We start from the raw sequence: 16,337 nt of genomic DNA, 5'->3' as shown, positions 1-16,337 counted from the left end.
TCTGAGCACCAGGTGAGTAGAGACCCCTGTGACGTCCCCCTGCAGTGTTCACAGGAGATGTCTGAGCACGAGGTGAGTAGAGACCCCTGTGACGTCCCCATGCAGTGTTCACAGGAGAGGTCTGAGCACCAGGTGAGTAGAGACCCCTGTGACGTCCCCCTGCAGTGTTCACAGATGTCTGAGCACCAGGTGAGTAGAGACCCCTGTGACGTCCCCCTGCAGTGTTCACAGGAGAGGTCTGAGCACCAGGTGAGTAGAGACCCCTGTGACGTCCCCCTGCAGTGTTCACAGGAGAGGTCTGAGCACCAGGTGAGTAGAGACCCCTGTGACGTCCCCCTGCAGTGTTCACAGGAGATGTCTGAGCACCAGGTGAGTAGAGACCCCTGTGACGTCCCCCTGCAGTGTTCACAGGAGAGGTCTGAGCACCAGGTGAGTAGAGACCCCTGTGACGTCCCCCTGCAGTGTTCACAGGAGAGGTCTGAGCACCAGGTGAGTAGAGACCCCTGTGACGTCCCCCTGCAGTGTTCACAGATGTCTGAGCACGAGGTGAGTAGAGACCCCTGTGACGTCCCCCTGCAGTGTTCACAGGAGAGGTCTGAGCACCAGGTGAGTAGAGACCCCTGTGACGTCCCCCTGCAGTGTTCACAGGAGAGGTCTGAGCACCAGGTGAGTAGAGACCCCTGTGACGTCCCCCTGCAGTGTTCACAGGAGAGGTCTGAGCACCAGGTGAGTAGAGACCCCTGTGACGTCCCCCTGCAGTGTTCACAGGAGAGGTCTGAGCACCAGGTGAGTAGAGACCCCTGTGACGTCCCCCTGCAGTGTTCACAGGAGAGGTCTGAGCACCAGGTGAGTAGAGACTCCTGTGACGTCCCCCTGCAGTGTTCACATGAGAGGTCTGAGCACCAGGTGAGGAGGAGAGAGTCCCTCAGGTTCTCATCGTGTTGTTAGCGGTGGTGGCCAGGGGTGTTAACCCTTTCACTGCCGCACTACCAAACGGTTAACCCTTTCACTTGCGACAATACACAGAAGGTTAACCCTTTCACTGCCACACGACAGCCAGTTAACCCTTTCACTGCCACACGACAGAACGGTTAAGCCTTTCACTGTGTCAATACACAGAAGGTTAACCCTTTCACTGCCACACCACAGCAGGTTAACCCTTTCACTGCGACAATACACAGAAGGTTAACCCTTTCACTGCCACACGACAGCAGGTTAACCCTTTTACTGCCGCATTACCAAACGGTTAACCCTTTCACTGCGACAATACACAGAACGTTAACCCTTGCACTGCCACACAACAGCAGGTTCTATTTCATTCTGGTTTCCGCTCAGCGTCATTCTGCACTAACCTCACTTCGTGCCTAGCACTGAATAAAAAACTCCACAATGTACCTTTACATACCGACATCCGTCTGGCCACACCCCTATCCGCTTACCTTCATAAGCAGGTGTGTGGTCACCTACTCGCCTCCTTCTTCACTTTCACCACAAGGAAGTGCCTTGGTAGATACCCACACTTGACGAGGTTGTTTAGTTGAAGAAAATTGGAATACAGAAGAACGGGAAGATACGTTGACATTATATCTTTATTTTCTCTCTCACTATTTTCGAGAAAATACGGCGATATTGTCTTCGTCACTGGAGTGTCTGGAAGATGATGATCATTCTGACCTCCACCGGCTTTTTCGTATTAGGGGCTCGCGCTGCTGATATACTCCCCAACTGCAGTCCTCCTTGCCGCGGCTGGATGGGTATTGGCCCTCCGGTCATACAGCTGGACTGTGGGAGGCACCGGCTGTTGTGAGAAATCGGTTGCTTCCGTGTGGGGTGAGTACTGTTTTGCTTGCGAGCTCTGGTTGTTTGTTTATGCTATGGGGGTTAGCTGACAATTTTACGAACGCCGACCCCGGACTGGGGTCCTCTGCTCGGCTTCTTAAGCGGCGGACGGAGGATCTTGGTCTGACGCCCATGATGGTCAACCTAGTGGGCCGCAACCGAGACCTGGTTAAAACCCGGGATTCTCTGGACGAGCGGATGCTTCTCTGTCCCGTGCAGGCCCCATCTTTCACATAAATGTGGAAGTACACCCTAACGAGGAAATGTGGGCATAGGATCTTCATTATCGGGAGTTCCATGCTCAAGTCGGCTGCAGCCCGGTTGGGAAATTGTGCCGGCTCCGCTGTATGTCTGGTAAATCACAGTTGAAAACTGTGTTTGACATTTATTTTTCTCTTCCCTCTTAGGATGGGGAGGGACTTGGACAGCGGCCTGTCTGAAGTGTGGCTTGTTATGTCGTTGTGTACAGTTCAGGTGATAGCTGTTTAGCTGGCGTGCTAGTTGTGGCCTACTGTGTTAGCCAGTCAGCTGTTAGCTGCGGCGCTAGCTCGTTGTGTTTACTAGGCTAGTAAACGTTAGCTTGTTGCTATCAGTCGGACGGCTGTTAGCTTAATGCTACACTGTTGAAACGTTACTGTGACTATAACATGCCTTAAACACTCTGACTACGACGTCATCTTTGACAGAGGATGTTAGTCGACCCTACACCCGGGTGCCAGTGCCAGCGAGGACTTCGTCAACATGGAGAACGGCAGCTGGGTGGCGTAGCGGACATGCCCTCGTCACCAACGCAGGAGATGCTGGGTTTGACTCAGTGTCCCGTTAACCAGTGTTGCAGTTCTCTCGGCCGGCGCTCAGGGTGAAGGTAGGAGTCCTGACCGGACTTTAAACACTTCTTCTTTTCTTCCCTTCTAAATGTTTTGTAATAACGATGTTTCCAAAACATGTGTTGCTGCAATACATTGAGGATACGACGCGTGTTGTGTGTGAATTGTCTTGTCACTGGTATAGCTTTTCTCTCTGTAGTAAATCAGCGTTGTTTTTTACATGTGTAAACATTTACTGGTTTGGTTGTGATGAGAACATGTGTGTTCATGTAACGTTGTACCGTGGGTGAACTCACAACTAAGAGGGTTAGTTAACCTGTGAAGCTATGCTTAGTGACATGTGATTGAGGACTGAATCTTTTTTCTCAGCCTGTGATGACAATGAACAGCATGTTCACACATTAACAGAGGTGCCTGTTCACCTTGGTCGTATCAAGGGTAAGATAGGAGGGGTGACCCCCCCGGTTTCCCTGGGGCTTCCCCCCCCTCCTCTGACATGTTTGGTTACAATATATTGTGTCACTGTGTTTGTGGGGATACGATGTAACCCTCAGCTTAAGTTGCTGGAGTTGTTTAAGTTTCCTGGTCCCACGCCCTGAAAGATTGGGCGTGTGCACCGTGGAAATTCCCCCACCATAGAGTACGTCACTGAGCGCGTCTCTATTGGTAAGACTTCCGTGGGTTGTTCAGGTCCATGTTATGGATCTGTTTCAGGGAGTTGTCAGAGCTCCTCCTCACGAAGCTCCTCCTCAGGGAGGAGTGCCTTCTGTGAGTTTGGACTCTCCTTCCCAGTGAGGGAGCCTCAGAGTTTCAGAGCCTCCTCCTCAGATTGTCAAGGTGAGTAGAACTTCAAAAAAGGAGTTCTGCTCAGAATGACGCTGAGAGGAAACCAGAATGAAATAGAACGTAAGGTTATGTAATATAACCAAGTTCTATGAATACTGGTGACGCTCAGCGTCAGGACGCCACTGCGGCCCTTGACCTCGCCTTGTGGTGAAAGTTTGGGAAGGAGGCGAGTAAGTGACCACACACCTGCTTATGAAGGTAAGCAGATAGGGGTGTGGCCAGACGGATGTCGGTATGTAAAGGTACATTGTGGAGTTTTTTATTCAGTGCTAGGCACGAAGTGAGGTTAGTGCAGAATGAGCTACTTGTACTTTATGTGAGTATTTTCATTTTAGGGAATGTTATACTTTTACTCCACTACATTTCAAAGGAAATATTGTACTTTTTACTCCACTATATTTATCTGAACCCATCATTTACTAGTTACGTTGAAGAAAATTATCTTGCATAGAAAAGATGGCAAAAATCTATGTCGACTTCAAGAGGACGCAATCAGAGCAGCATAACTGGACCACATACCACTTTAACATAACCTTTAATCAGAGCAGCATAACTGGACCACATACCACTTTAACATAACCTTTAATCAGAGCAGCATAACTGGACCACATACCACTTTAACATCACCTTTAATCAGAGCAGCATAACTGGACCACATACCACTTTAACATCACCTTTAATCAGAGCAGCATAACTGGACCACATACCACTTTAACATCACCTTTAATCAGAGCAGCATAACTGGACCACATACCACTTTAACATCACCTTTAATCAGAGCAGCATAACTGGACCACATACCACTTTAACATCACCTTTAATCAGAGCAGCATAACTGGACCGCATACCACTTTAACATCACCAGATCACCTTTAATCAGAGCAGCATAACTGGACCACATACCACTTTAACATAACCCATAGAGGTAAATGGATCAAGCATTGAATGCTCCCAAGCACTGGAACACACAAACGTCATGTAGAATGCATACTTTTACTTTAGATACTTAAGTACATTCAATAGCAAATATTTCTCTACTTTTACTTAAGTAGAATTTGAATGGAGGACTTTTACTTTTACCAGAGTACTCTTTATCTGGGTATTTTTACTTTTACTTAAGTAAAGGAACTGTGTACTTCATCCACCACTGGTTATTTTATTTTGAACTGCTATAATGCATCTCACCAGGTGGCTCAGTAGTGGTACAACATTTAACAAGTTGAGCAAATCACGCACGCACGCCACACACACACACACACACACACACACACACACACACACACACACACACACACACACACACACACACACACACACACACACACACACACACACACACACACACACACACACACACACACACACACACACACACACAGACACAGACACACACCAATGTATGCCGGTCTCACTATGTCCTCTATTAAGCCTTTATTTGTGTAAAAAAAATGAGATAATGAGATAATAGGCAGCTGGTGGTTAATGTCAATGAGAGACACACAGCTGAACAGTCTGTAGCAGCCGCCTCCTGAACGCCAACTCAGGGATCTTCTGCGCTATAGGGAGGTGTAGTGGTTACTTCCTGGTCTATAGGGAGGTGTAGTGGTTACTTCCTGGTCTATAAGGAGGTGTAGTGGTTACTTCCTGGTCTATAGGGAGGTGTAGTGGTTACTTCCTGGTCTATAGGGAGGTGTAGTGGTTACTTCCTGGTCTATAGGGAGGTGTGCGTGATTTTTTCCCGTAGCCTTTGTTTGCGAAGACGCTCACTGATTTGCTAGCCCGCGTACAGCGAAGACCCTCTCTGATTGGTTTAGCTCCGAAGGGCTCTGGGATAGAAATGTCCGAATTCTACATATATATTCTCTGCTTCGAAGTGGTTATGCTTTGGCCCTCTTTCGAAGTGGGTTATGCTTAGTGTTAGGGTTAGGGCTAAACCTAACCCTAACACTAAGCATAACCCACTTCGAAAGAGGGCCAAAGCATAACCACTTCGAAGCAGAGAATATTATGTACAAGGCGGAAGAGACCCTTCGGAGCTAAACCAATCAGAGAGGGTCTTCGCTGTACATGGGCTAGCCAATCAGAGAGCGTCTTCGCAAACAAAGGTTACGAAAAAAAATCACGCGGGAGGTGTAGTGGTTACTTCCTGGTCTATAGGGAGGTGTAGTGGTTACGTCATTGCCGGATTCCGGCTGGTCCACCATCTTGAAAACGCAATGTATTCCCCCATTGCCCATTTCTAAATTGTCTCGTGTTAAAACAAATAAAGCATGAACATTTGCATGGTGTACCTTTCTGTGCGCATTCATCCACAATCTATAGCTCAACATGAAAATATTCACAATTAATCGTAAGAAAATAATTGCAGAATTTTATTTCAACCAAAAAATGCAATAATGTTAGTGATAGAAGGGAACTCATTTTGTGCAAAAAATGGAAAGCTTGCCAATGTTCATGAGGCAGAATTATTACAATAGGCGATAATCCATTTTCTCAAAGATAAATCCCTATACGGGTGGACCTTGCGGGCGGTCCAAAGTGACGTCAGACTACACCTCCCTATTGACCTGTTCGCTGTTTACAAACATACCGTGTTCGAGCCAATCAGCAATATCATCTGAGTCACGTGACTAAGTTGCCCCCTACCTGCGCGAGCTGCTTCTCTAAAAAAGTACGACAGGGCTCTATAATAATAATAATAATGGATTGGATTTATATAGCGCTCTTCATGACACCCCAGTGACCCCAGAGCGCTTACAGAGTCCATTATTCGTTCATACACAGTCATACCGGTGGTGGTAAGCTACAATTGCAGCCAGAGCTGCCCTGAGGCAGACTCACGGAAGCGTGGCGAATAATCATCGCCTACGGCCCCTCCGACCACCACCAACATTCATTCACGTGCATACACATTCATACGAGGCAAGTAGGTTAAGTGTCTTGCCCAAGGACACAACGGCAGTGGGATGGACATGGGCTTGAGCGGGATTCGAACCACCAACCCTTCGATCATTGGACGACCCGCTCTACCCCTGAGCCACGCCGCCCCACTATCAAGACTAAACTAAAAGTTGTTTAAAATGAAAACGGCTGGATGTCAAAAAGATGCCACTGAGCTCATTCAGCTACTTCTTGAGAACAAGTATAGTAAAAAGCTAAGCAATTTAACAAAGGGCAGATCATTTACAGGGGTTTTTGTAGACAGTACTGAATTTTGCCATCCAGACACATGCAATATGAAATTTGAATATAGAATATAAAATATCAGGCCTATAAATGGCTCTATTATGGTTGTGTAATACCTCTTTTAAAAGGCACAGATCTCCTCTTTTCGATGGATGCCCCTTTTAAATATGGATGTAGTACCACCAGGTGCCCGGTAAAGGGCAGCAAATACTGTGAATGAAATCTACTGTAAATACAGTGACTTCCGAATAATCTCGACAGTTCCGCGTTTTTTTCCTAGACGTTCACAGAAAGGTAAAGAAACAATATACGTTGTATTTTATGGCAATAATGTTGAGGTTTGTTCGACCCATGAGATATACACACGACATTCCAGTCAATGCTTGTAAGCTTTTTTTTGTCTGCGGCTGGTGTGAGCTGGGTAGTGTATTTTTATGAAATTTAGATGTCCATCGAAAGCCCGGGGTGTCCTCTTTCTCTGGACTACATTTTGTATTAATTGTCCATATACCATTCTCTGTTGTTATTTCTGTCTCTATTTATATACTACCACTCTGTACATACATCTGATCATACCACTACACTCAGTTCATGAATCTGGCGGTGATCTTTCTTAACCCTTTCACTACCACACTACAAAGGGTTAACCCTTTCACTACCACACTACAGAAGGTTAACCTTTCACTACTATACTACAGAAGGTTAACCATCTGTAGTGTGGTAGTGAAAGGTTAACCTTCTGTTAATAAGTACAAAGTAAGTATAGGTCCTACATTTCCTTTCCTATGCACCCAATTCCTGTACTATCAGGGTTCTCACAAGGTCCTTGAAGTGCTTAAAGTGCTTGATTTTTGACAAAAAAAGGTTTTTAAAAAGTCCTTGAAATTCAAATCAACCATTCTCATTGAAAGTTTTGTTCATCCATGATAAAAATGTTATGAATAAAGAAATATAAAAATAATTATTTAAAGTGTAACTAAATGTCTGAATATTTTTTCCCCTATAAAAACAGCATTTAAAAGTGAATTGTATCCTTTTAAATGCCATTTTAAAATGAAAAATAGTGCTTGTAAAAGTACTTGAAAGTCCTTGAATTAAATTGTGCAATGTCTGTGGGAACCTATTTACTCCTAGGAAGAAATTGTCACGGTGGAACCCTGCTCTTGTGTTAATGAACCATCTGTCCTTTTCTCCAGGTGAATACGGAGCGCTTTGAGTCAGAGACCCGCGGGATAAACCATGTGGAGGGGGGGTGGCCGAAAGACGTCAACTGCCAGGAGATGGAACAGACCATCCGCTTCAGGAAGAAAATAGAGAGAGACGAGAGCTACGCCCACATCATCCTGAGGCTGGCTAATGTAAGAGTCTGCTGTTTACCAGTCAACATGCTCTGCTGTAATCACTACTGTACTGTACACTTTACTAGTATGGTATTACTACTGTACTGTACACTTTACTAGTATGCTATGGTACTGTACTGTACTTAATACTTTACTAGTATGGTATGGTACTGTACACAATACTTTACTAGTATTACATGGTACTGTACTGTACTTAATACTTTACTAGTATTACATGGTACTGTACACAATACTTTACTAGTATTATATGGTACTGTACTTAATACTTTACTAGTATTACATGGTACTGTACTGTACTTAATACTTTACTAGTATTACATGGTACTGTACACAATACTTTACTAGTATTATATGGTACTGTACACAGTACTTTACTAGTATTATATGGTACTGTACACAGTATTTTACTGGTATGGTACTATACTGTACTTAATAATTTACTAGTAGTATGGTACTGTACACAATACTTTACTAGTATGTTATGGTACTGTACACAGTACTTTACTGGTATGGTACTGTACTGTACTTAATACTTTACTAGTAGTATATGGTACTGTACACAATACTTTACTAGTATGTTATGGTACTGTACTGTACTTAATACTTTACTAGTATTATATGGTACTGTACACAATACTTTACTAGTATTATATGGTACTGTACACAGTACTTTACTAGTATGGTATGGTACTGTACACAGTATTTTACTAGTATGGTACTGTACTGTACTTAATACTTTAGTAGTATATGGTACTGTACACAATACTTTACTAGTATGTTATGGTACTGTACTGTACTTAATAATTTACTAGTAGTATATGGTAATGTACACAATACTTTACTAGTAGTATATGATACTGTACACAATACTTTACTAGTAGTATATGATACTGTACACAATACTTTACTAGTAGTATATGGTACTGTACACAATACTTTACTAGTATGGTATGGCTCTACCCCAGAGCCACTTCTCCAGCTGTGCCGGTCAATGTGATAGAAACTGTCATGTGGGAGGTGCTGTTATGTGAGAGGTGCTGTTATGTGGGAGGTGCTGTCATGTGGGAGGTGCTGTCATGTGGGAGGTGCTGTCATGTGGGAGGTGCTGTCATGTGGGAGGTGCTGCCATGTGGGAGGTGCTGTCATGTGATAGAAACTGTCATGTGGGAGGTGCTGTCATGTGAGAGGTGCTGTCATGTGGGAGGTGCTGTCATGTGGGAGGTGCTGTCATGTGAGAGGTGCTGTCATGTGGGAGGTGCTGTCATGTGGGAGGTGCTGTCATGTGGGAGGAGCTGCCATGTGGGAGGTGCTGTCATGTGATAGAAACTGTCATGTGGGAGGTGCTGTCATGTGGGAGGTGCTGTCATGTGGGAGGAGCTGCCATGTGGGAGGTGCTGTCATGTGATAGAAACTGTCATGTGGGAGGTGCTGTCATGTGGGAGGCAGTGACGCGGGAAGGGGGGGTGCTGTGGGGGCTGCAGCACCCCCACCTGACAGGGAGTTGTAACTGCAAGGTTGTTTTGGCTATTATTCCATTGTAATATCCTACCCAATGTCACCGGCACTGCAGATTTACCCTACTCTTGAAATTCGGAAAAGTGAATTACCGGCCAGATCCTCATAGGGGCGCTGTCTCAATAATGCAGTGTTCCCTGTTATACCGGTGTTTTAGGCATATAAACAAAGTAATTTAGAAGCTGTACCGGGCATGTGTAGATTTTTACCAACCTACTTTCAGTTCCGCGTACACGCGTACCGGGCTGCACCAGGCAGAAAAGCTGCATTAAGGTAAGACAATGGTTAATCTATTATTGGATGCCTTCATTTGAACACTTAATTTGCACTATATATTAAAAGAGTGGGTCTCGCCTCGCATAGCTTAGTGGGTGACATGTGTATATTGACAAAAAAAGGACATTGCCTCCCCTTCAGTGCACCCGCCACCTATGATGTTATTATATCACTTATCTCCACACCCCCAACTCTGACTGACTTCCCGCGGCCCTGGTGGGAGGAGCTGCCATGTGGGAGGTGCTGTCATCATGTGGGAGGTGCTGTCATGTGGGAGGAGCTTCCATGTGCGAGGTGCCTGTCATGTGGGAGGTGCTGTCATGTGGGAGGAGCTGGAGAGAGAGTAACTACTCTGTTTTTCCCTCAACACAGACCATGGAGCATTGCATCAAACAGAACAACGCCATCGACATCTACCAGGAGTACTTTGAGGACGAGGAGGTGGTGGAGGAGACCGAAGAGCAGCCGTCAGCCAAGACCATCAACATCTTCAGGTGACGACCCACAACCCTCAGTCTTATATTAGGCCATGCAAAATAAATAGTTTAGTTCCGGTTGCCGACCGACCCTGCCGATTTATGTGCGACCCAAATTTATTTTATGAGTTTAAAAAAAAATAGTAAATTTTTTTCTTTTTACAATAAAGTTTAATTAAATTTTAGTAACAAAGTGCAGTCCATGTCAATGAGAATATATAAAAAGCAAGTATTTCACAATATTTGCACAGCTCTCTGACGTCAGGATATTTAGTGAGTAGTATTTTGGGGTGGAATTTTGATGTTTAGTACAGTGTCTTTGTATTTTAACCTTTAGTATTATGGATATTAAACATGCTGGCAGAGTACATGCATCCATGTTGTTGTGAAAAATGTAATTAAATAAAAAAATTCCCTATCCATAGTTGCCGTAAAAAAAATATATATATAAATATTCCCTACCTACCCATGGCCTTAACTGACAACCAACAGGAACCAAACAATTTATTTTGTTAGGCCTTACCTGACACAACCCTCAGTATTATATTACCTGACTCACAACCCTCAGTCTTATATTACCTGACACACAACCCTCAGTATTCTATTACCTGACACAACCCTCAGTATTATATTACCTGACACAACCCTCAGTATTATATTACCTGACTCACAACCCTCAGTATTATATTACCTGACTCACAACCCTCAGTATTATATTACCTGACTCACAACCCTCAGTATTATATTACCTGACACAACCCTCAGTCTTATATTACCTGACACAACCCTCAGTATTATATTACCTGACACACAACCCTCAGTCTTATATGACCTGACTCACAACCCTCAGTATTATATTACCTGACACACAACCCTCAGTATTATATTACCTGACTCACAACCCTCAGTCTTATATTACCTGACTCACAACCCTCAGTCTTATATTACCTGACACACAACCCTCAGTATTATATTACCTGACACACAACCCTCAGTATTATATTACCTGACTCACAACCCTCAGTATTATATTACCTGACTCACAACCCTCAGTCTTATATTACCTGACACACAACCCTCAGTATTATATTACCTGACACACAACCCTCAGTCTTATATTACCTGACTCACAACCCTCAGTCTTATATTACCTGACTCACAACCCTCAGTATTATATTACCTGACACACAACCCTCAGTATTATATTACCTGACACACAACCCTCAGTATTATATTACCTGACACACAACCCTCAGTATTATATTACCTGACACAACCCTCAGTCTTATATTACCTGACTCACAACCCTCAGTCTTATATTACCTGACTCACAACCCTCAGTCTTATATTACCTGACTCACAACCCTCAGTATTATATTACCTGACACAACCCTCAGTCTTATATTACCTGACACAACCCTCAGTCTTATATTACCTGACTCACAACCCTCAGTCTTATATTACCTGACTCACAACCCTCAGTATTATATTACCTGACACAACCCTCAGTCTTATATTACCTGACACAACCCTCAGTCTTATATTACCTGACTCACAACCCTCAGTCTTATATTACCTGACTCACAACCCTCAGTCTTATATTACCTGACTCACAACCCTCAGTATTATATTACCTGACTCACAACCCTCAGTATTATATTACCTGACTCACAACCCTCAGTCTTATATTACCTGACTCACAACCCTCAGTCTTATATTACCTGACTCACAACCCTCAGTCTTATATTACCTGACACACAACCCTCAGTCTTATATTACCTGACTCACAACCCTCAGTCTTATATTACCTGACTCACAACCCTCAGTCTTATATTACCTGACACACAACCCTCAGTATTATATTACCTGACTCACAACCCTCAGTCTCATATTACCTGACACACAACCCTCAGTCTTATATTACCTGACTCACAACCCTTATATACCCTTATACATTATTATGATATTACATTAGCTGTCTCCAGTGTTATTATTAACAGGTGCCGACCCACAACTGTCAGTCTTATACATTCTTATAATATTAGATTCTGTCTCCAGTGTTATTATTAGGATTCTTAATAGGACTAGTTAAAGATCCCTAAATATTCAGCACAACAATTGAATGAGGTTGGAGTGGGGTGGAATTTGGCAATAATCACGTGGTGCCACCAGTACGACACATTATTATATAACAGTAGATCATTCTGTATCTTAATCCAAAACTCTGCAGCCCGACTGCTAACTAGAACCAAAAGGAGAGAGCACATTAGTCCAGTCCTAGCCGCTTTACACTGGCTTCCTGTAACATTTAGAATTGACTTTAAGGTCCTTCTCCTTACATACAAAGCTCTAAATGGACAGGGACCTAGCTACATCGCCAACACTCTAATAAATTACACACCAGCAAGAACACTGCGATCATCAGCTGCTGGACTACTAGAGGCTCCCAGAAGCAGTCAAAAGAGGATCGGTAATGCAGCCTTTATCAACTATGCCCCAAAACTATGGAACAAACTACCCCAAAACATCAGGGAAGCCAACTCGCTAGACATCTTTAAAAGACAGCTTAAAACCTATCTCTTTGCTCAGGCATTTCACTGATAGATATCTGCTACCACCTAGTGGCAAGAGGAAACATCAGGGATATCCTGACACAACTTGTATTTATTCTTACCCTGCCTACTCTTTTACACTGCCTATCAAATTCATGTGTCGGTTATTGCACTTTTTACTTCTTACTGATGACTATTTTTAAACTGAATCATTTTAAACTATTCTTATTATTTGCTAGATCCAAATGTGAAACACTGATTATTTATGACTATTTTTAAACTGAATCATTTTATTCTTATTATTTGCTAGATCCAAATGTGAAACACTGTGATTATTTGTTCATGAATTACAGGAGTATTACTGAATAGAGAGCCTATTAGGATGCTAGATCCTAATGTGAAACACTGTGATTTGCCATATCTTGCTATGCTCGCTCATGCCTGTATTTTTTATGTCCGTTCTATTTTATAATTTTTTGACTATTTTTAAACTGAATCATTTTAAACTATTTTTACTATTTGTGTTACTGAAAACTGTAAGCGGAGAGCCTATTGGGATGCTAGATCCTAATGTGAAACACTGTGATTCTACCTGTCTATCTTTTTATGCTCGCTTATGCCTGTATTTTTTGCTGTTGTGAAGCACTTTGAACTGCAACCTCTGTATGAAAAGTGCTATACAAATAAAGTTATTATTATTATTATCATATTATTGTAATATTATTGTATCTGCTGCATTTTTCATAAAGGTAAAACAGATAGTAGGAGCGAGACAGCAGTGTAGGGCTGGGAGGTATATGAAGGTATACCGTCGTGGATTTATGCAAAGGTTTGATTTTTACAATACTGTCATCCACAATATATACATATATATATATATATATATATATATATATATATATATATATATATATATATATATATATATATATATATATATATATATATATAACAGTACATGTTTCATATTTTTTTATTAATAAATATAAAATCTGGGCACCCAAGTGGCGACCCATGTAACACGCTGCGTCGCGAAGCGGCCGACCCGGGTTCGATTCCCAGACCCGGCGTCCTTTGCCGAATGTCTTCCCCCCGCTCTGTCTCCCGTTCTTCCTCTGTCTCTCTCTCTACTGCCCGGTAGTACAAACAAATAAAAAATCTACCAAAAACATAATTAAAAAAATATATATATATAAAATCCACGTAATTTTTTTTAAATTAAAATCCTTGCAGCTGTATTAAAAAGATGAAAGAAAATGGGACATGTTTAATTAAAAAACAGCACCATGACTGTTGTATTACAAGATAATAATGACAAAATATTGTCACATTGTAATCTGTACTGGAAAACAAAATACCAATCAAATACTGTTATAAACATCAAAACTAAGACAAATATTGTGATGTGATATTTTGGCCATATTGCCCAACATATTGAACTGTCATATTAATAGCTGTCTGTACTGTAACGTTACTGTATACAATACTTATGACTAATATTAATTGTAACTGAGGGGTACAATTCCCTGACTGTATTACTAGATATGATACTTACTAACACTACCTTTGTACTTAATATTCGGCCACCCAGTACACGGCATAAATATATTATCATGAACACTCTCACGTAGATGAAACGGATCCAACACAAATGTACGAATTAGAAACAGGTCTTTATTTCCTACACAGCGATGGTGTGTAGAATAAGCACTTAATCACTTAATTACATTTATGAATTGAAATAGTATGCACTTTTATGGCAAGGAGTATTCGTCGGTATATCAATAGATAATGTCCAATCTCTGAAGGCGCAGGTGGTAAATATACGACCTGGAATAGTTAAGGAATAACAGCAATGATACTTTAATGATTATAGGCTGGATACACTAGAGGGGGTTAATCCGGTCGCTTGTAAGCCGACAGGAGTAGGAGGGGGGGGGGGGGGTAGAATCCAGCTGCCTCGTCCGGCCAAGGGTATCCCAGGTGAACCCACTGTAGTGCCGTTCAATGCGCCGGCGATCCTTGGACCACAGATGAAAGCAGGTGGACTCTTTGTGGGCCGGCTCTCTCCGGTCCACGGGGGAGAGATGTGGAGAGACCTCGTCTTGCAGAGCGTCTCCTCACCTTGCGTCCTCTCCAGGGGGGGGGGGTTCCAACACACGGTAGTGTCGGGGGTCTTTATCCATAGAATAATCAAAGTATCCAAAGCATAATCCGTGCCTGGGAAGGCGGGCTGTCGTCGGTAGAATAATCCGGTATACAGGTCCACTCGCTCGTCGGCTCTGGGGCTCCTCGGGTGCAGCTTCACATAGGGTCAACCACCCTGGGTAAGCAGCCAGTTCTCTGCCCGAAACGATGGGGTACTGACTACGGTAGTATTCTCACCGCACGAAGCACTATATATTAACAGACTATTATTAGCTTAATAGACTACGTCCAACTCGACGATATAGTGCCAAATATGACTATTCAAATATTAATATACACGATGTCTCAATACCGATGGTAGGCGAACTTGGCCTTACTCCCACACGTGGCATCGCGGGGAGGCTTTACGTCTGTGACTCTATTGGAGGGTAAGAAACTGGACTGAAAAGAAAGTCCTACTTTAGTAGCGCAGTATATATACGCACTATGAACAAATAGTCCCATTAGTGGTGCGGTAGCCAAATTCCTACGCGGAACTAGGACTTGTTCGTACATGTCGAGCGGTACGTTTGAACTGGGTCTGAGGGGTATGGCAGCCTGGCACCAAGGTCTCGACCAATAGTAGAATGGAGACTATTATGGGATGTTCAGTAGGCTAGAATGGATATTCAATGCATATTGTACAAGGAATATACAAGGGATATCAGGGAATATTAGAGAATATACAAATACAATTAAATATATATATATAAATAAATATATATATTCGGTTTAATCTGGCCCTTCACAACAGCCACCCCCTGAATAGGTCCCAGACCTACTCAGTTAAACGGAGACAGATTAATCGCGTTGTCTATTTACACATAAGGGTTTGCTGTAGGGGTCAGTCAACTTCACAAAGTCATAGGGTTGTAGGGTCATGGTCATCATCGATTGTGTCTGGGAGTCGAGGCAGTTCTATGAGCCTTGCCACGGGACGGGTGTAAGTGCGACCCTGGACGAGCACTTCAGCTGCTCGGACCTTGCCGTCGGCACCGGTGATCACTTTGCTTACGCGGCCGGCCGGCCACATAGCTCTGGGCAGTGATTGATCAATAATCATGACGACTGTTCCTTCTGTCAAATTGTCTCTCTCCTTTACCCACTTCTGGCGGGTCTGTAGAGACGGTAGGTAGTGCAGTAGGAAACTGTTCCAAAACTTGTCGGCTAATACTTGGCTGTACCTCCACATTCGTCGGCCGTTCGCTTCTTCAGGCCGGTACATTGTCTGGGGTAATGTGGGATCTAGCCGCCCCATCAGGAGTGTGTTGG

At 43.3% G+C, this 16,337-nt stretch overlaps 1 protein-coding gene across 1 annotated transcript in view; it reads left to right on the top strand.

Moving 5' to 3' along the window:
* The window catches only part of dnai2b (dynein, axonemal, intermediate chain 2b), a gene marked incomplete at its 5' end in the record, with an annotated part of 63,613 nt that overhangs the window by 531 nt on the left and 46,745 nt on the right, over positions 1-16,337 (top strand). The window contains 2 exons of the mRNA XM_084330323.1: positions 7,895-8,056; positions 10,223-10,344. Of these exons, the coding sequence (XP_084186449.1) occupies positions 7,895-8,056; positions 10,223-10,344 (284 nt within the window). The remainder of the gene's footprint in view (positions 1-7,894; positions 8,057-10,222; positions 10,345-16,337) is intronic.

The sequence above is a fragment of the Notolepis coatsorum genome, assembly GCF_963971535.1.
Source record: "Notolepis coatsorum genome assembly, chromosome: 15".
Classification (NCBI taxonomy): domain Eukaryota; kingdom Metazoa; phylum Chordata; class Actinopteri; order Aulopiformes; family Paralepididae; genus Notolepis; species Notolepis coatsorum.
The sequence above is the reverse complement of the archived record's forward strand: the minus strand, read 5'-3'. Positions and strand labels throughout refer to the sequence as shown.